Source organism: Papaver somniferum, chromosome 1 (genome assembly GCF_003573695.1).
Source record: "Papaver somniferum cultivar HN1 chromosome 1, ASM357369v1, whole genome shotgun sequence".
Classification (NCBI taxonomy): Eukaryota; Viridiplantae; Streptophyta; class Magnoliopsida; order Ranunculales; family Papaveraceae; genus Papaver; species Papaver somniferum.
The window spans coordinates 239,039,966-239,057,876 of record NC_039358.1 but is presented as its reverse complement, the minus strand read 5'-3'; the positions used below and the strand labels follow the sequence as shown (position 1 = coordinate 239,057,876).

Below are 17,911 nucleotides of genomic sequence, written 5' to 3'. Positions count from 1 at the left end.
CATTCGCGATTTTCCTTAACGGTTTTTTCGGAGTTGCCAAGCTCAAGTTGAGCATCTACTACATATGCTAGTATTAGGTGTATTAGGGTGTTTTATCCTGGAGATATCAGTCCTGTGAGGGCTATAGCATCACTCTTGAGTGTAGCCGGGCGCTAATGTCTTAAGGACAGCGTGTTGAACACGTGACTCACTCTATTTTCCAAAGTTTTGTCTTGTTGCTGTTGCGGAGATACGGGGAGCTTGTTCGTTTCGTCAAAGCAATCACTTCCATTATAAAGGAGCTAAGTATCAATAACTTTTGCTTATTTGATTTTTCTTTGTTTTTGATTATTGCACCCAACATTATGCTCATATGATTGTAACGCCGTGGGCCTTCTATTCATTTCTTTTCCACCTACATTGATCAATAATTCAAGAACGATTTTTTTGGGGACCATGGTTTTATTTTGGGTAAAGACATTAGAAGTAAATATAGGTCATCTGTTATCTGGATATTTATATTAATACCTAAATTACCCTCCTGATTAATTTTAGGTGATGATTAGTTAGTGTTAATAATAGTTAGTGTAATGATTAGTGAGATGATTAAGTTAAAGATAATTAGTGAGATTAAAAAATCAGATGTTTTTTTTTAAAGAAGTAGAATTATTGACAGAGTAAAGTTAGAGAAGATGAAGAAGGAAAACATGAAAAATGATGGATTTTACCAACCACAACTGGAGGAAGGGTATTTGGGTACCCAGGTGTGCTTCAAACTTAGATAATGTTGGTTGAATTGCTCCAAACTTTCAAAAAAAATGAAAATTTTTATGTAGATTTGGGTCAGTTCGGTTACCATATGGCAAGAACATGTAACCAACACACCTGAAAGTGTAGTTCGGTTACGTTTTCCAAACACGCAGGTTACCGAACTCGCTCGTTAATGGAGGTTTTAGTCGTACAGTGTAATGTTCGATTACCTAGGATAAAATGGTAGGTAACCGAACTTTGAACTTAACAGTTTATTTGGGTACATCTTGTGTGTTCGGTTAGTTCGCAAACTTCAACGCAACCAAGTTCCCAACCGAACTGCAGGTTAAAAGTAACCTAGTGTTAGAAGTTCGGTTGGTTCGCAAACTTCAACATATTTTGCGAATCAACCAAACTGCGCTTATATATGCATATATGCAATTAGGAAAACGTTCGGTTACTACGAAATTTATTTCTTGGCGAATTAGGTAGAGTTCGGTTATGAAATTTCAAAGTTAGAGTTCGGTTACAAAGAAAACTTAACATTTTTGCGAACGAACCGAACTTGTGGATTTCTCATTATTTTCGTAAACTAAAGTTCGGTGATATCCTTATTATGCGAAGGAACCGAACTTATGGACTTTTGTTGTTCTAATACAAGGAGTTCGGTTAAAAGTATTTTTTGGGAATCAACCAAACTCTATTGGCTAAGTTCGGTTACTTTGTAGTTTTAAATTTTTTTGCGAAAAACCGAACTCTATTGGCTAATTCAGTTATTTTGGAACTCATGATAGTGGCCACAACAACACAGTTCGGTTAGACTGGATTTGGTAAAGCAACACCAACAACCAAGCCTACATTAAACTCATCCAATCAAATTGGTACAGCAACACCAACAACCAAGCCTATAGTTTCAAATCAGTTGTGATTGGCTAGAAATGAAACCCATAACGAATTCACACGGTCCAGAGAAACAGCTTGGTGAGTGAAAAAGGAAAAAGAAAATCGAAAAAGAAAAAGATTTAATGCTTTCTACGTAAATGCACATTTTAGTACATTTGAAATCCTATATAGATTGCAACTTCGAGCACATAATTTTAATACATATCCAAAATTAGTATCTTGAAGTTAGTAGCGTTCAAGACCAAGTACTAGAATAGAAAAAATGAGGAAAGAAATCGTTTTTGTGTTGTTTCTTGTGTTCTTGATGGGAAAAGAATCAAGTGCAATGAGGTACAAACTTATAAACGAGATAGATGTTGATTTATCAGCCAGATCTATATGGAATGTTTACAGTTCTAAAGATCTGCCTAGCCTTATCGTTAAGTTACTACCAGAAGTTTTCGAACGGATCGATATTCTAGAAGGAAATGGTGGCGTCGGTACCGTCTGTCGCATTGTTTTTCCTCCCGGTAAGTTTTGGTCAGACAATATTTTAATCCACATGTACATCTATCTTTTTGATCGGTGAAGAATATGTTGCTGACGAATTTTTGTTAGTTTTGAAGTCAGGTTCATCTCCTAGTGAGTTTACCATCGTACTACTGTAATAGCCGCTTTTCTTTCGTATATATTCTTAGTTATACAGATGATTGATGGTCTAATATTAATTTTTATCCTTGAATGTTCTGATCACTTGGCTCAGGGTCGGTGCCACGTACATACAAAGAGATGTTCACGAAAATAGATCATGTTCATCGTTTGAAGGTGATGCAACAAGTTTCCGGAGGGTACCTAGCCATGGGTGTGACATCTTACACAGATATGTTCAAAATCATAAGTACCGGTCCCAATTCATGTATCATCAGATCCACAACAGAATATGAAGTTCCTGATCATCTTGCTGATAAAGTTAACACACTCATCAGCATCGAGGGTCTCGTTCCGATGTAAGATTGATGATTCGGCAAATATAGCGTTGTCTGTTGGTAATGATGTATAGCAACGATGAAACTTGGCGGCTTTTTCTACACCAGTGTGAAGCCATTAGCTAGTGAAATCGTAGCCTTCTTTTAATTTTCTTGCTTTGTTTGCATTGTTGCTTTATGTTTTTCTAGTTGCTAAATAATTCACATCCCATATGTGAATATATCTGTATTGTACTCCTGTCGTAGTAGAATTACTCGGCCGGAGTGCCGGACAATAAATAAATCGTGGCAGTGGGTGTTTTAGCGTGTTTTATGCTAAAACAAGACAGAGAGCTTGTTAAACGGAGCTGCAATCAATGGAAAAGAATGGAGTATGGGATATGGAAGATCTTCCTGAAGGTGCGACGACAGTCGGTTGTAAATGGATTTTTAAAATCGAAAGGAATGTTGATGGGAGGATCGAAATATACAAGTCCAGACGTGTAGCCAAGGGTTATACACAAGAAGAAGGTGTCGGTTACGAAGAAACTTTCTCTTTAGTTTCTAAGAAGGATTCTTTAAGAGTAATAATGGCCCTGGTAGCTCATTTTGATCTTGAATTGTTTCAAATGGATGTCAAAACAGCTTTTTTGAATGGTGAACTTGATAAGAAGATTTATATGCTGCCACCGAAAGGTTTGACGTCTCAGAAACAAGAGGGAAAAGTATGTTGTTTAAAGAAATCTCCTTACGGGTTGAAACAGGCTTCTAGGCAGTGGTATCTGAAATTTGATCAAGTGATAACTTCGTTCAGTTTTGTTGAAAACGCGCTTGACAGGTGCATATATCTGAAAACTAGTGGGAGCAAGTTTATCCTTTTGATTTTATACGTCGATGATATCTTGCTGGCTACTAATAATATTCATATGCTACATGACACTAGGAATTTCCTCTCGACTAATTTTGAGGTGAAAGACTTAGGAGAAGCTTCCTATGTCCTAGGTATTAAGATAAGTCGCGATAGAAAGAGAGGTTTATTGGGCTTATCTTAAGAAGCTTATATGAAGAAGATTCTGAAAAGATTTGACATGCATAACTGTGCAGCAAGTGATCCTATTGTTAAAGGTGACATTATCAATAAACTACAGTGTCCTAAATCAGATCTGGAAAGGAGTCGACTTGACTCAAAACGGTATGCATCGGCTGTCGGAAGCTTGATGTATGCCATGATTTGCACCCGTCCAGATTTGAGTTTCGTTGTTGGTATGTTGGGATGTTATCAGCACAATCCAGGTGAAGCTCATTGGAAGGCAGTAAAGAAAGTGTTTCGATACTTGCAGCGAACAAAGCATTTTCAGTTTGTTTACAGAAGATCGAAAGAGTTAGAAGTTGTATGTTATTCTGATTCTGATTTTATGGGCTCGGATAATCTGAAATCTACTTCACGCTATGTTTTCATGTTCGCTAATGGTGCTGTTTCATGGAAAAGTGCTAAACAACCAATACAAGCTCAGTCTACAATGGAGGCAGAGTATATTGCTTGTTATGAGGCGACTACTCATGTTGTTTGGTTAAAAAACTTTATGAGGGGTTTGCAAGTTGTAGACTTAGTATCCAGACTTATGAAGTTTTACTGTGATAACCAAGCAGCAATAAGTTTTTCGAAAGACAATCAAGGAAAAGGAATAGTAAAACATATAGATGTTAAGTATTTCCTGGTAAAGCGTAAAATCAAGGAACGAGAAATTGATATTTCTCATATTTCGACTGATCGTATTATTGCAGATCCAATAACGAAAGGTTTGAGTCCTAAAGTGTTTAAAGAACATGTGTTTTCTATAGGTGTTGTTGATATCTTTTAAGTTTTTACTGAAGCTTGTATGCTGTGGTTATATGTTATATAATCAACTACTTCAATTTGCATATCAACATGTTGTTGTTTTATGTGCTCTTTCTATATGCTTTGTTTTAGTCTCTTAATTGAGACATAATAAGGTTCTGTTTTTGCAGATGACAACACTAAATGTATATGCCAGCTAAAAATATTAACTTAATGACAATGGACCGTCTAGATTTCTGATTATGGAAATGGCCTATGCATCATTTAAGTGGTGCTTAAGTCTCTATAGTCGTTTTTAATATGCTGTTTGAATTAAGGATAAGGGTCTTCATAATCTTACTCTACTGATTGGGATTGTAGTTTTTTTTTAAATTCAATAGGTGGCCGCCTACATTATTTAATGCTATCTAATCCAAGTTTTCTCTTAAGTGTTTTCAAATTCATAAAGAATTTGTTGCTGACCAAAAGTGGGAGAATGTTAGCTTTATTTTGGTTTAGCAATAAATTAAGTTTTGGTTTAACTAAGTTGAATTAGTGTAATCCTAATCAGACAATTTAAAGTACAGTTTATGTATGAAAGTTATCTGCAATGGTCAAGAAATCTCTTGACCATTACATGTGGCATACAGGGTTATGAGCGTTGTTATTGGACTGTTCTTCAACTGATGATGGCAGGTTAAAAGACACTTGTCCCTGTGAAGCATGAGGTGGACTCCACTCTAGCCTCTTATATAACTAAAGTTTATACCATCATTAAAAGATAAGAGGAGATAGAATTGGAAGTTTACTAAGCAAGAAAAGTTCCCTGGTACTACAGTTTTTCATTCCTTTCGGTTAACATCATATTTATCCTATAATCTAAGGTATGTACTGTTGGAATCTTGCAACAATAGAAGAAACGTCAGATGTATCAAACAATAAATATAAAGAAAAGTATCAAACAACTCTACCACGAACAAATTGATGGGGCAGAATCACAGGTTCAACAAGCTGTCCTTAACACATTAGTTCGCGGGTATACTCTGAAGTAATGCTAAACCCCAACGTGCGAAGATGTGTCCAGGATAAGACTGCCCGATATAACTTGAGTTAGCACAACGCAAGTTACCCACTCTTGAACTCAACAACAAGGATGGAAGTAAAACGCCGCACAAAATATAAGAAGAAGAAGAAGAAAAGTTGACCTAGAGATAGTCGCTGCTTGTGTGTGTTTTTAAAACATAATTTCGAGTCATATTTATATGATGAGATACTTGCAAATCAAGTTAGGTTTTTGTTTTCTTCAAAAACAAGTAAAACTCGTAAAAGGAATTTCCCACAAGTAAAACTCTTAAAAAATAATTTTGGAATTAAATTCCTAAAGAAAAAAATTCTCCCAAAAATAAATCCGTGTAGGAAAGGGACTTGGTGCATGGTATACGTGCATATCGCATGGGTCAAAATATGTATTTTTAGTGGAGCTCCTCTTTAGTTTTCAACAATGTGGGACTAAAGGTTCCACTTCATTCATCCAAAAATGAGTGAGTATCCTTAAACCCTTAAGTCATTAGATCAAACCATACCAAGACCATAAAATCTTTTAATTAAAACTTATTTTCTCCAACATGTACCTAATTATATCATTTTATGATTGTGAGCTATCTAGTTATAGAATAGAAGATTTTAAACATTCAGTAAAGTCAGCATAAAGTAAACCTTTCTAAACATGGAAGCCAAATAAAGATTCATGTTTCATGCTTAGCCTAAAGTAATCATGTTTAGTTGCTGAAATTCTAACAATGATAACCTGCCATCTCTTATTGTTCAATCTTTCCCAAGAATTGGGAGATCAAAAGAGAAATTCTTGTTCAACTTTGGATGGCAGAAGGGTTTATTCAACTATTCAAAGTTGAGAACAAAAGTTCTCTCGAAGACTTCGGGAACGAATGATTCGAAAGTCTGGTGTGGAGCTCTAATTTTCATAATTTGAAAAGGAGCAAAGTAGGTGTCATAAAGACCTGCAAGATGCATGATCTTGCGAAGAATGTTTTCGGGGATAATGAATTGCTACCTCTTAAAGTAAGTGAGTCCAATGATATTTCTAAAGGTCGTCGGTTACAATTAAAAATTGATAAAGACTTACCACCAACATTTCTAAAAAGCTTAAGTAGTGCAAAGAAGTTGAGGACCGTTTTCGTGCTTGAAGATTCTAAGGTTGACCCTATTATATTCTCAAAAAATAAGCAATTACGCGTATTACATGTGTGTGATTCGTCAGATATCGCCATCACAAAGCCTCCTTATTTAAGTTTGAAGTTTAGACATTTAAGATATCTTTACCTCTCCTCTCTCAATCTTACTGAAGTTGTTTATGATGGATCCATCAGTAACCTGTATAATCTGGAGACGTTGATCTTCACTGGAATAGAATGTGTTGAAAATCTTCTTTCAAACATCCAATGTTTGAAAAAGTTAAAACACCTTGAAATCTCCTGTAAAATCCTTTCCTGATTCTGTCACTGGTTTGAAACATCTAAGGTATCTTGATATGTAATTTAACCCTATAGAAAATATACCAGCTTTCATCGCTGACCTCTGTAGTCTGCAGACACTAAATGTCAACAATTGTAACAATTTAGAAACCTACCTGAGTTTGTGACAGGTCTTAATAATTTGAGGATATTTTGTTTCGTGAATTGCCCTTTATTAGAAACATTACCCGAAGAGTTTGGAGCCTTGACACAACTGCGTTCTGTTGATCTAAAAGGTACTGAGACCAAAATATTACCTGAGTCCTTCGCTTATCTCAGCAATCTTGAGGATGTAAATCTTATGTTGTCTGGGCCTCCCAAAGAGGTAAAGAATTGGATAAATCTGAGAAGATTTTATTATTTAACTGGTTGCGCACCAGTGGGTATAGGAAATTTAGTTTTCCTTCGGAAGCTGTCTTACTGGGTAAGAGATAAAGACATCGATATGCCTGAATGTGATGATGGTGTTGAAGAATTCGGAAATCTAAACCTCCTTGAGAAGTTATATCTTTGTAATCTCAATAATGTGAAAGACCCAATAGATGCTGAGAGAGTGAATTTGAAGGAAAAACAGAACCTGCGCGTACTGCAACTACATTGGGATGCACCAGAAGATGTGGATCTGAGGTGGGACCAGAAGTCCTATAAATTAATCATTTAAGTGAAGCTCTACAACCTCACACTAGTTTGAGATAGTTAACTCTGACTCACTTCATTGGTTTGAACCTTCCCAAGTGGATGTGTGCTGTGTCTTCTCTTCCAAATTTGCAACAGTTAGAACTTTCTTACTGCCCAGGAATAAAACAACTTCCAGCATCCATTGGACAACTCCCACGACTTAATTTTCTTATTCTTAGAAGCATGTGCATTAAGAGTTTGAATATTGGTGGATTTTCTTCTTTAGTCGAACTTTATCATACTCGTATGGTCCTTCTGGAAGAATTGTGTCTTCCGCTCCCTGCCTTCAGCTTCTGATGGTAAGTGGCTACAGAAATTTGACTAAGATCCATTCATTTACTTCTCTGGAGCAGTTGACATTGGATGATGTGGACCTCCAGTTAGTAACCTCAATTCTTGGAATCCAAACTTCTCTCAAATTGATTATTCTAGAAAATATAGAGGAGTTAAATCATTTCCAATAAGCATAATGCAGCTACGTAATCTTCGTAAACTGAAAGTTGCTAACTGCAACAAGTTCCAAGGCTTTCAAATAAATGATGGTGATGAGAATGATAACAGGAATGAGGTTGCTCTGTTCGGAACTGAGATTTACTTTGACTGTCTTAAGAAATTGCAATTAATAGATTGTCCGGTTCTTAAGCATCTGCCAGATTTAGGGAGATGTACTTCTCTTCAAAAAATATTCATCTTCAATTGCCCCCAAGTGAAGAAGTCTTTAACCTATGATCTGAAATCCTTACCGTCTCTTAAAAGTCTCTATGTTGATTTTACCCCCCTCTCTATCTCTCTTGCCATTTAGTTTCCTTTGCTAATGTGTAGAATCTAATGAAATATTGGTACCTATTTCTGATGGCTTGATGTCCATCTTGTATTCTTGTCGAAATTTGCTTGATTATCTATACATATACTCTTGCCATAGGTGCCAAGATTTAGTGTTGTGTCCTGTCTCTGAATTTCAGACTTAGTTCTTAATAGATTTGTCATCTTCTTGAGCCGAAGTCTTCTTTCTTTTGATTAATTGTTGCTTCAAATTGGTTTTGCTTATTTTGGTTTATTCTTTTTTGTGCTGCAGTTGATGCCTCTTTTGCAACTGACAAGACCTCTGCAGGCCGCAGAAGCCACAGTTTGGTCAGCGGACCAAGTTATATATTTCACAATCTCAAAATTGGGTCTGACAAAAATTTGGTCAGCCAAAGAAGGGACAAGAACATCCAATCTTAAAATCTGGCCTAACCAAAAGCTGCTGAATCCATATGATTTATAAATTTCTTTTTGTAATTCAAAAGAACACCAGTGTGGTGGAATTTGATAAAACAATAAAGATACCATGAAACGCTGAAACTAAGCTGAAGCTGAACATATACTGTGTAAATGCCATAACATAGTTTTTTCTTTATCTTGCTTTTCCTGTCATTACCTTGTCGTACATTGCTGATGCTGCATCTGAATTTTATTTAAGCTTTAGTCTGGAATTCTAAACTTTTTGTATTCGAGTGATTTATGTATGTTTTACTGGATTGGAATGCTACTCATCCAAGACACGTATTGATGTGAGGCCTTCTGATCTATGACATTTGCAATCTAAATCAAGCTCCATTTTCATAAAGGATTCAGGGAGTTGTATCGGCGGTGATATAGATCCATCTGATATTGATGACTTACGTAATCTGATGATGGTGTAGCAGGTACGTACCCTCTCTCTTTCTCTCCCAATTTAGTTTCCTTTTTACCTGTGATAACGTGTAGAATATATTGAAATCTATTTCTAGATATTGGCGTGATATTCTTTCTTGAATTTTTCTTGAAATCTGCCATGATTATCTTGTCGTAGGTGTGCGCAGCGTATGTGTGAAGATATAATTGTGTCGTCTCTCTGGATTACACAGTCCTAATTCTGAATTGAATATCCATCTTCTTGAGTTTTAGTCTCCTTTCTTTTGATGCCTCAAATTGGTTTAGATTATTTATGTAGTTTTGTTTGGTGTTGCAGTTGAGGGCTATTATTCAATTAACAAGAACTCCGCAGGCAGAGAGACCACAGTTTGGTTACAAGACCAAGTTATGACACGCTCAAAATTGAATCTGAGAAGATGCTAACATGAAACATTCGAAAGCGAATGTATATGATTTATAAATTTCTTTGCAATTCAAAAGGAAACCAGTTGATGTATGGAATTTGATTAAGCAATAAAGATACCATGAAACTCTGGAACAGTTTTCCTAAACTGAAAATGTTCTGTGTAAAGGCCATAACGTAGTTTTTTCTTTATTGTGCTTTTCCTGCCATTACCCTGTTGTAAATTGCAAGTTACTTAATCATTTCGTGCAGCAGTCGAGCGTAATCGCCATACTTGCTATGCGTTATCTCAAGTGGGTTACATTAATCGCCATACTTGCTTGGGTGTATACGTGGACTATGGATACACCCAAGGACCATGCTATTGCTCTTCATGGTATGTAATTTTCCCAAGCACTGAAGTACCATATACGTGCTGACAATCCGAGTACAGTACATAGGCGGGCCTTGAAAGTTGCAAGAAACCCTTCCAACTTTAACTCCAGATAACCCCTTCACTAACGCTCTGCAATAGAAAATCTCTGAAAGTCCCCTGCTGGCTTTGGTGGGGATTGCATTCCAGTAACCCAATTATCTTGCCATATTAAGATGTTCTTCCCGCTACCTAGGATCGAGAAACTGAATTTTTGAACAAAACTTATCTTTCCTTGTATACTCTGCCATGCCCATGATGATTTTTTTCCTTCTTTCACATGTGAAGCTGAAGTAGTCGGAAAATAGCTCTCCTTAAGGGCTGAACCCCATAATTGTTTTGTAGAATGACACAATCTCCAAGGTGTTTTTGCAAGAAGTGCTAGGTTGAAGCATTTGATGTCACGAAAACCATTCCACCCTCTACTTTCTTGTTGCATACTCTTGGCTATCCAATGAAGTAAAAACATTTCTTCTCATGTTTGTTCCACCAAAAATCACGTTGTACTTTATCCATATCCTTGATTGTCGCATCTGGGATCTTAAAAATACTCATGCTATGTGAAGGGATAGCATTGATCAGTATATATGCTTAACCAAAATAGAACGACCTTCTTGATTCACAAACTTTCCTCTCCACTTGGTTAGTCTATGTTTCATCTTTCCAATAAGAGAAGAAAACGAATATGTCTTCTTCCTGTTCATAAAAAGTGGAATACGTAAGTATGTTTCATCCAAACTCATCTTCTTGACTTTTAAACTTCTCGGTAGAGTTCTTTCATGTCTAGGATGATCATTTCTTGAGAAGTATACTGCTGAATTTTGAAAAATTATTTACTGGCCAGATATTTCAGTGAAGGAGTTAATCACTGATATAAGATTGTTTGAACTATGAATATCTGCTTTCACAAACAGCATACAATCATCCGCGAACAGCAAATGAGAGACTTGTGGAGCCTTCCTTGCTATCTTGATGCCTTCAATCTTTCCTTAGAGTTCTGCCTGCGCAAGGGATCTTGTGAAGACCTCCATTGTAAGCAGAAAAAGGTACAGTGAAATTGGATCTCCTTGCCGAATTCCACGAGTGGGTTTGAAATCCTGACACGGTGAACCATTCATCAAAATTTGAATCTCAGAGGTACTGATGTATTCATAAATAAGATTGCACCACTTATTATTAAAACCAAGCCTCTTCATTATAGCACTAGATAAGGTCATTCAACTCGGTCGAAAGCCTTCGACATATCATATATCCCTTCTTCGTCAAGTGTACATACCTGGACCTCTAAGGGCACCCAGTCCATAGACCTGTCAGTACATCTATAGTAGCAAATTCTAACAACCTTGTATTCATTAGTTGAAGGAACGAAACCAAATCCAGATGCGATATTAACAGTAGTTGTTTGGTCTTCCGGTTGACGGTTAGGGATGAAGTTTGGAAGATTGAACACTTCTCCTGTGATGGGATTACATACACAAACAGGATCATTGCTGACGAATAACTTAGAAATATGAGATGTCGAGAAACAAATCAGGCCGTTGCATGAGCCAACGACGGAATAATTCGAATTGGGTGCAAAAAGTTTATTGCCCTCTGCTTTCAGCTTCTTACAAGTGAACTGCTGTTTCTCATTGGAATAATTACCATAATAAAATGATTTGTTTTGACTTTTATCATGCCAATCTCCCAGAATAAGAAAACTCACCTCAGCATCATCTTTATTGTTACTGGAACAAGAAGAAGAACCCCCCTTATGGTAGTATGGATGATCTTCTTTGTCTTCAAATCCTATAAATTGACGACGTAGATGAACATCAATAAAATGGTTATCAAGGAATAGATCTCGCCAGGTCTTGCATACTCGTTTGGAAGGTAACAGAGTTTCACCCGGTAACCGTGAAAAAATATCTACTTCGATTTCTCTAGGGAGTTTCTCCATTGCAAAGTTATAAATCTAAATCTCCCGTCAACCACCTAAATATATATATATATAAACTATTCCTTCAATTCCCGGTCCTATACTGTTTCCCCGTTTCTAAATTCAACCGATTCCAAAATTCAAGTGGGTTTCCGATAATATAACCCCGAAAATATTCTAGATCTAGTCCTCGGTGGGTGTTTTGAGAAGTGGACTGTAAATTTTGATATCCAGAAGCAAATTTTCTCTCTCTTCTCTCTTCTCAAATCTCAGGCCAAAAATAATGGTTTCTATTGAGTTAATGGGTTTTTTTCTGGCAATCTAATAATTTTCTAACTGGGATAAATCAAAGTGTGGGTATAAAGTGGAATTCCCTCCCACATTAGACCCATTTTCAAAAATAATAATTGACACATTAACCTCTATTTCTGTTGAGTTAATTTAGATCTAAATTACGGATCTATGATTAAATTAAATCATTCACTAAAATCATATATTTCAATCGATTTGTCTTCAAATCTTTGCAAATTTCCGGATTAAATTTGGTGTTAAACAAATTATAAATTTGGTCCAAGAATTGCCCATAATTCTAGATATGTAAGCCTATAGTCAAAATAGAATATTAGGTGACATCTTTTCATGTTTAGAATTGGTCATAAATTCTTAGACATCACATGGAGTTGCTCTAAAAATTCCAGCAATTAGATCCATTGTCGACCTAGACTTTAGATGATCTTTATCATGTGTAGGATTACCCTTAATCCTTTACTATCAGATTGATTTGGAGTCGAACTAGACTCTAAAGAATTAGGAGTTTGCCAAAATCCCTAAACGTGGATGCTGATTTTGTGGACTCAGATGCTTTGGGATTGACATTCGCAAGGGAGTTTGAAAATTTTGGATCAAGGAGAGTGGTGGAGCTCTGTCCTGGAGGTAACCGCATTATTGTGAACAGCAAAAATCGAGAAGAGTATATTGAACTTCTTATTCAACACTGCTTCGTCAAATCTAACGCTGAAAAATTATCCTATTTTACCCGCGGATTTGGTGATATTCTTTGTGAACGAGGGCTCCAGAAAATCTTTTTCTAGAGTTTAGAGCTCACGGATCTTGACCTAATGTTGCTTGGAAGCGGTGAAGCTATCTCTGTGAAGGACAAGCACACACCGAATAGTATGGCTATAATAGAATGTAATATTTCCCGAGCAAGTGTAATATTGTCGTTGATTTGTCTTCCAGGTACATAGGCCGCCTGCATTGGAGGGATGAATTTATCAGGGTGAAGATTTAAACGAATGGCAAGGATCTTTGTAATCAACTTATAAGTAGTATTTCACAGTGCAGTCGACCTATAATCTCCGGGTGATTGAGGTAGATAGCATTTTGGAATTAAACATAAGTTTATTTTGTTCCTTGTTCTCTCAACATTTTCCCACTGGAAAAAAAAAACTTTGTACCATCTTAATAACATCATCCTTAACTGTTGGCCATTGAGTTTGAAAAAATCCAAGCGGAAAGTCATCCGGACCTCGTGATTTTCATGGCTGCATCATCTTGAACGTTATAGATATCTCTGCTTCATCAGGGATCTTTTTCAGTGTTGCATTGTCTTCATCACATATGCAAGGTTGCAGTAAGTCGAGCAAATTGTTGTTGGATGGTGGATTAGTTGTTGACATTATTTCACTTATATGGGAATTTAGTAACTGCTTCAGTTTTTCTTTTCCACTACACCAGCTGTCATCTGAGCCTTTTAGTGATTCAATCATGTTCCTATCTTTCCTTTTATTTGCATGCAAGTGGAAATGTTTTGTATTCTGATCCAATTATGTGAACATTGTTTCTCTAGATTTCTGCCTGTGAAACCCTCTTCTCTATGATGCCATTCTTCTATTTGCTTTTCCACTTCGTGCAACTTTTGTGTGTTGTCTGCCATTGCATTTGGTTGTTGAAGTGTCAACAGTTTATGCTGTAAGGCTTTGATGTTGCTTTGTATATTCCCAAAAGTTCCTTGTTCTATCTTGATAGAGTGCATCTAGTTTCACTGAGATTTTTATCTAACACATAACCCGCTGTACCATTGACATGCTTTTACCAAGCATTAGCAATCTGCTTTTTACAAGAGTTTTCACGTAACCAGCATTGAAAAAAATTCCAATTTCTAGAGCTAGAGATATCATTAGGTGACAAATCAAGAAAAATAGGACAATGGTGTGATCATATGAAAGGCAAGTGTTTAAGGTTAGCATCTGGAAAAGACAACAACCAATCAGCATTGGTTAAAACCCTATCAAGTCTAGTTCTGATCTTTCTAGTTTCATGCCTATTACTGGTCCAAGTATATGGATAACCAGTATAGCCTAAATCACTAAGACCAGCATTTTCTATTATTTGGACAAATTTATCATTAAAGGAAATACCACCTGTACTATTGATCCTTTCGTCAACATGCAAAGTTATATTAAGATCTTCTATGAAGCACCCAGGGAGCATTAATGTTAAATTGTTTACAAAAAATTTGCATGAATTCCCATTGAGTGCTTCTTACCTGATATCGAGTTCCCAAGCTGAATTTTGACTTTTCGAGATTAAAAAAAAAAAGAGACCTATTATAGGGGCTCCAAACATTGAGGGCTCACAAAATGACAAATTCGGGTCATGAAATACTAAACTCAAAAAACCCTTATACTACTACTTTTATTAATGGCTAAAATACCCTCAATTATTAGTGTTATGAAGAACATGAAATCATAATTTCATCATGATGAAGATGATGATCATAAACAAAAAAAATCTAAATCTATTATCTTCTCCTTCTCTTTTCATTAATAAATCATAATGAAAATGATAATCATAATTTCATCATGATGAAGATGATGATAAAAAAAAACCTGTTATTCTTCTTCTCCATCGCGATGAAGATGGCGATCATAAAAAGAAAAAACTAAGAAAACGCATCACTTATTTTTGCTTTTGAAAACCCCCAAAATCGAACCTTAACCCAATCCATAGTTAGGATTATTTATCGACCCAACCGTAGGTAGACATAACGGTATGGAAGTATGAATGTTTCAAACCGTAGGATTTTTGAATACAGAGTATACGGTTTGCAAATTAAGAACTCCGAACTGTAGATAACTTACGGTTGAGAAAAAACACCGTATGCAAAATCAGTTAACCATACGGTTCGGAAGTATGCATTTTCCAAACTGTATGCAAATTTAGTTAAACCAAAGGTTTGGAATTATGAGTTTTTCAAACCGTAAACAATGCTTACGGTTTGAATTATGAACCTACGGTGGGAATTCAAGTTTCAATTTTTTCACTTAAGAATTAACCAACCGTTTGAAAAACAAATCGTGTGCAAAGTCAGTTAAACATACAGTTTGGAAGTATGAATTTTCCAAACCGTATGTATCAATTAAATCTACGATTTGGAATTATGATTTTTTCAAACCCTAAACACTGCCTACGGTTTGAAAATAAGAACTCCGAACTGTAGACAGTTCTGTAACTGTTTTTTCAAAAACATAATTGGATCGAATCTAAGCATTCATGCAATAAAACCAATAAAATAAGATGAGTTTTTTTTTTTTTACCTTATTGAAGTCATTGTGGGTGGATTATTTTTTGTTAATCGATGATGAATCATTTTGAGAATTGATGATTAATCGAAGAAATAGGCGATGAAGGTGATAAGGAAGAAGAAGATGAAAGAGTTAAAGGCGAGGAATGAAAACAAATTTCTCTAAGGACTATTTCTATGCATGTGCCAAAAAAACCTGTTTGGCATACCAGGTTGCATGGCATACCAATTGTGCCACTATGGGAAAACCACTGGGCGGCCGAGTTTCTAGCGAGCGTTATTGACAATATCGTCAGCGATAAAGTGCTGGCGTTATAATCAATATCGCCAATGTTCGACTTTCTAACGCCTACAAATAACGCACCTTGTTCATCTATTCTTCACACTTTTTACTTATTCTTCCCTTCTCAACTTTTCTCTGCTCCCCCGTTCTTTAACAAATTATCTTTCCTTTTACTTCTTAAACAAATATGGCGAGTGAGAAAAAAAAAAGAAACAGAAAAGTCAAAGGATCTACTAGTACCCCAGCCAGTGGATTAAGTTTTGTTGTGGATAAAGATGATGAGTTTGAAAATGTTAGACAAGTAGTCGGTGATGGTGTGTTCTCTAATCACATATTTGACCATCCGGAGTGAAGTTATTCAATAAATCTAAGAGGTGGATGGTCTGAGTTCCGTACGATTTTTCAGTTACTCCCCCCTGTTGTTCAAGAGAGAGTCCGAACATATCCTTGGCGACATTTATATTATATACAACCTAGAAACCACAAGACTCAAGGAGTTCAAGTTATATTAGAACGATGGTGGAATACTACAAACACGTTCTTTTTCAAAGACTTTGAATGCGGCAAGTCAGTTTTTTCTAGTAATTAAATTTTTAGGTTATGTATTTTGTTCTATAAATTTCAACAAACTCTAATTATGAATAATTGTTATTAATAGGAGTTACACCGATAGATTTGTACATGTTAACGAGAATTCCGTGTGCTGGAAACTTACTTCCATTTAACAAACTAAATTGGTTATTAGTAAATAAATGGAAAATGTTGCAGCAAACTCCTCCAACATATCAACAACACGCATTTCAAGATTTGTATCATGTTCTCATGCGCCCTGAACCCATTATTTATCAAGGTTATGGTGATTATGATGAGACACAATCACCAAGTGAGTCTCAAACCGGATCGCTAACTGATATGTAGAACAACACTCTTGATCCAGAAAATGCGGGCAATTGGGTCTTTGGTCAAGAAGGAAATGGTCAAGGAAATGAGTAGTTTATGCACGTAATTTAGTTTAAATATTTCAAATGTTATCTTTTTATTTTAATTAATGGAAACTATATTTTAGACTAATATACAAATAGAAACTAGTTTTACATTTTATTAAAAATTAACCTTAATTGCATAACACAATACTTAAAAATTAAATCCCTGCACGTGAACTTTGTAGATTTCATAACATTCGTCGTGATTAAACCATCTTTTGTTGTCTCCGGTAAATTTTGTATGATCTCTAGGTTTTAGTTCTTCAGTTGACAACCCAAGATTATCCCCTTTTATCAACCACATAATTTGCTGATACTTTCTCACATCGTTATTGATGAAACAATAACAATTTTGAAGACACTCATTTGTTCTTCTTGAAATTACGTGATTTAAAGTCATAATCCTTTGAAACACAGTATCCCATAAGTTAAAAGCCTCTAAATTGAAATCTTTATCTCTTGCAATCGAAACCCAACATCGAATTAGAGAAATTTCTTCTTCTCGAGTGGAATCCACTTCGGTTATGCGAGCACTAGGCATAATGAAACCAATTTGAAGTGGAAATGGTGTGAGTTAAAATGGGTATATATAGAGGGGGAATACCAGCCTTTGGATGCGAAATTAATGGGCGATGATCAAGTCGGCGCGCGATATAATGACTAGCCCTGGCACTGGAATGACCAACGAGCGATAATTTGACCATCTAGTGATGGAAACTCTATCACTCGCTGGAAACTCTGTCGTGTATGCCTACATGTTATAATTGACATATAGGCATATGAGTTTGGCATACCCATAGTGGGTGTATATATGCCAAAATCTGATGTTTGCTATATGCGTAGAAATAGGCCTAATGAATTAGATTTTAGGTTTAAATATTTAATAGGTTAAAAGTATTTTGATATTTCTCTTATGAATTAGGTCCCCTATCTTCAATTCTTCATCGTAAGATATTTGAATCCATAAGAGCCTCGAAAATATTCCTTCGAGACTTATAAAGGTAGAAAAAAAAGAAGCCACTTTTCACCCGGTCCAAACGCCCCC

General features: G+C 35.9%; 4 protein-coding genes across 4 annotated transcripts; 2 read left to right on the top strand and 2 right to left on the bottom strand.

Moving 5' to 3' along the window:
* Positions 1–1,800: 1,800 nt before the first annotated feature.
* LOC113273947 (S-norcoclaurine synthase 1-like) lies at positions 1,801–2,622 on the top strand. Its single transcript, XM_026523508.1, has 2 exons — positions 1,801–2,141; positions 2,375–2,622. Exons 1-2 carry the CDS (start codon positions 1,895–1,897, stop codon positions 2,620–2,622), a joined length of 495 nt encoding a protein of 164 aa, XP_026379293.1. The 5' UTR covers positions 1,801–1,894.
* A 3,798-nt stretch (positions 2,623–6,420) lies between these two features.
* LOC113273937 lies at positions 6,421–10,068 on the top strand. The gene is made up of 6 exons (XM_026523505.1): positions 6,421–6,856; positions 7,058–7,553; positions 7,831–7,903; positions 8,080–8,269; positions 8,680–8,735; positions 9,937–10,068. Exons 1-6 carry the CDS (start codon positions 6,421–6,423, stop codon positions 10,066–10,068), a joined length of 1,383 nt encoding a protein of 460 aa, XP_026379290.1.
* A 113-nt stretch (positions 10,069–10,181) lies between these two features.
* Positions 10,182–10,565, bottom strand: LOC113273927 (uncharacterized mitochondrial protein AtMg00310-like). The gene has a single exon (XM_026523496.1). The coding sequence runs from the start codon at positions 10,563–10,565 to the stop codon at positions 10,182–10,184; it is 384 nt and encodes a 127-aa protein (XP_026379281.1).
* Positions 10,566–11,309: 744 nt separating this feature from the next.
* On the bottom strand, positions 11,310–12,035 carry LOC113273915 (F-box protein At3g07870-like). The gene has a single exon (XM_026523487.1). The coding sequence runs from the start codon at positions 12,033–12,035 to the stop codon at positions 11,310–11,312; it is 726 nt and encodes a 241-aa protein (XP_026379272.1).
* Positions 12,036–17,911: the final 5,876 nt, after the last annotated feature.

Coding starts and splice junctions, on each gene's coding strand:
- LOC113273947 (XM_026523508.1), top strand. CDS start 1,895: ATGAGGAAAGAAATCGTTTTTGTGTTGTTTCTTGTGTTCTTGATGGGA. Junction 2,142..2,374: donor TCGCATTGTTTTTCCTCCCG/GTAAGTTTTGGT, acceptor CACTTGGCTCAG/GGTCGGTGCCACGTACATAC.
- LOC113273915 (XM_026523487.1), bottom strand. CDS start 12,035: ATGGAGAAACTCCCTAGAGAAATCGAAGTAGATATTTTTTCACGGTTA.
- LOC113273927 (XM_026523496.1), bottom strand. CDS start 10,565: ATGTTTTTACTTCATTGGATAGCCAAGAGTATGCAACAAGAAAGTAGA.
- LOC113273937 (XM_026523505.1), top strand. CDS start 6,421: ATGCATGATCTTGCGAAGAATGTTTTCGGGGATAATGAATTGCTACCT. Junction 7,554..7,830: donor CCAGAAGATGTGGATCTGAG/GTGGGACCAGAA, acceptor TTTCTTCTTTAG/TCGAACTTTATCATACTCGT. Junction 8,270..8,679: donor TCTGCCAGATTTAGGGAGAT/GTACTTCTCTTC, acceptor TTTGTGCTGCAG/TTGATGCCTCTTTTGCAACT.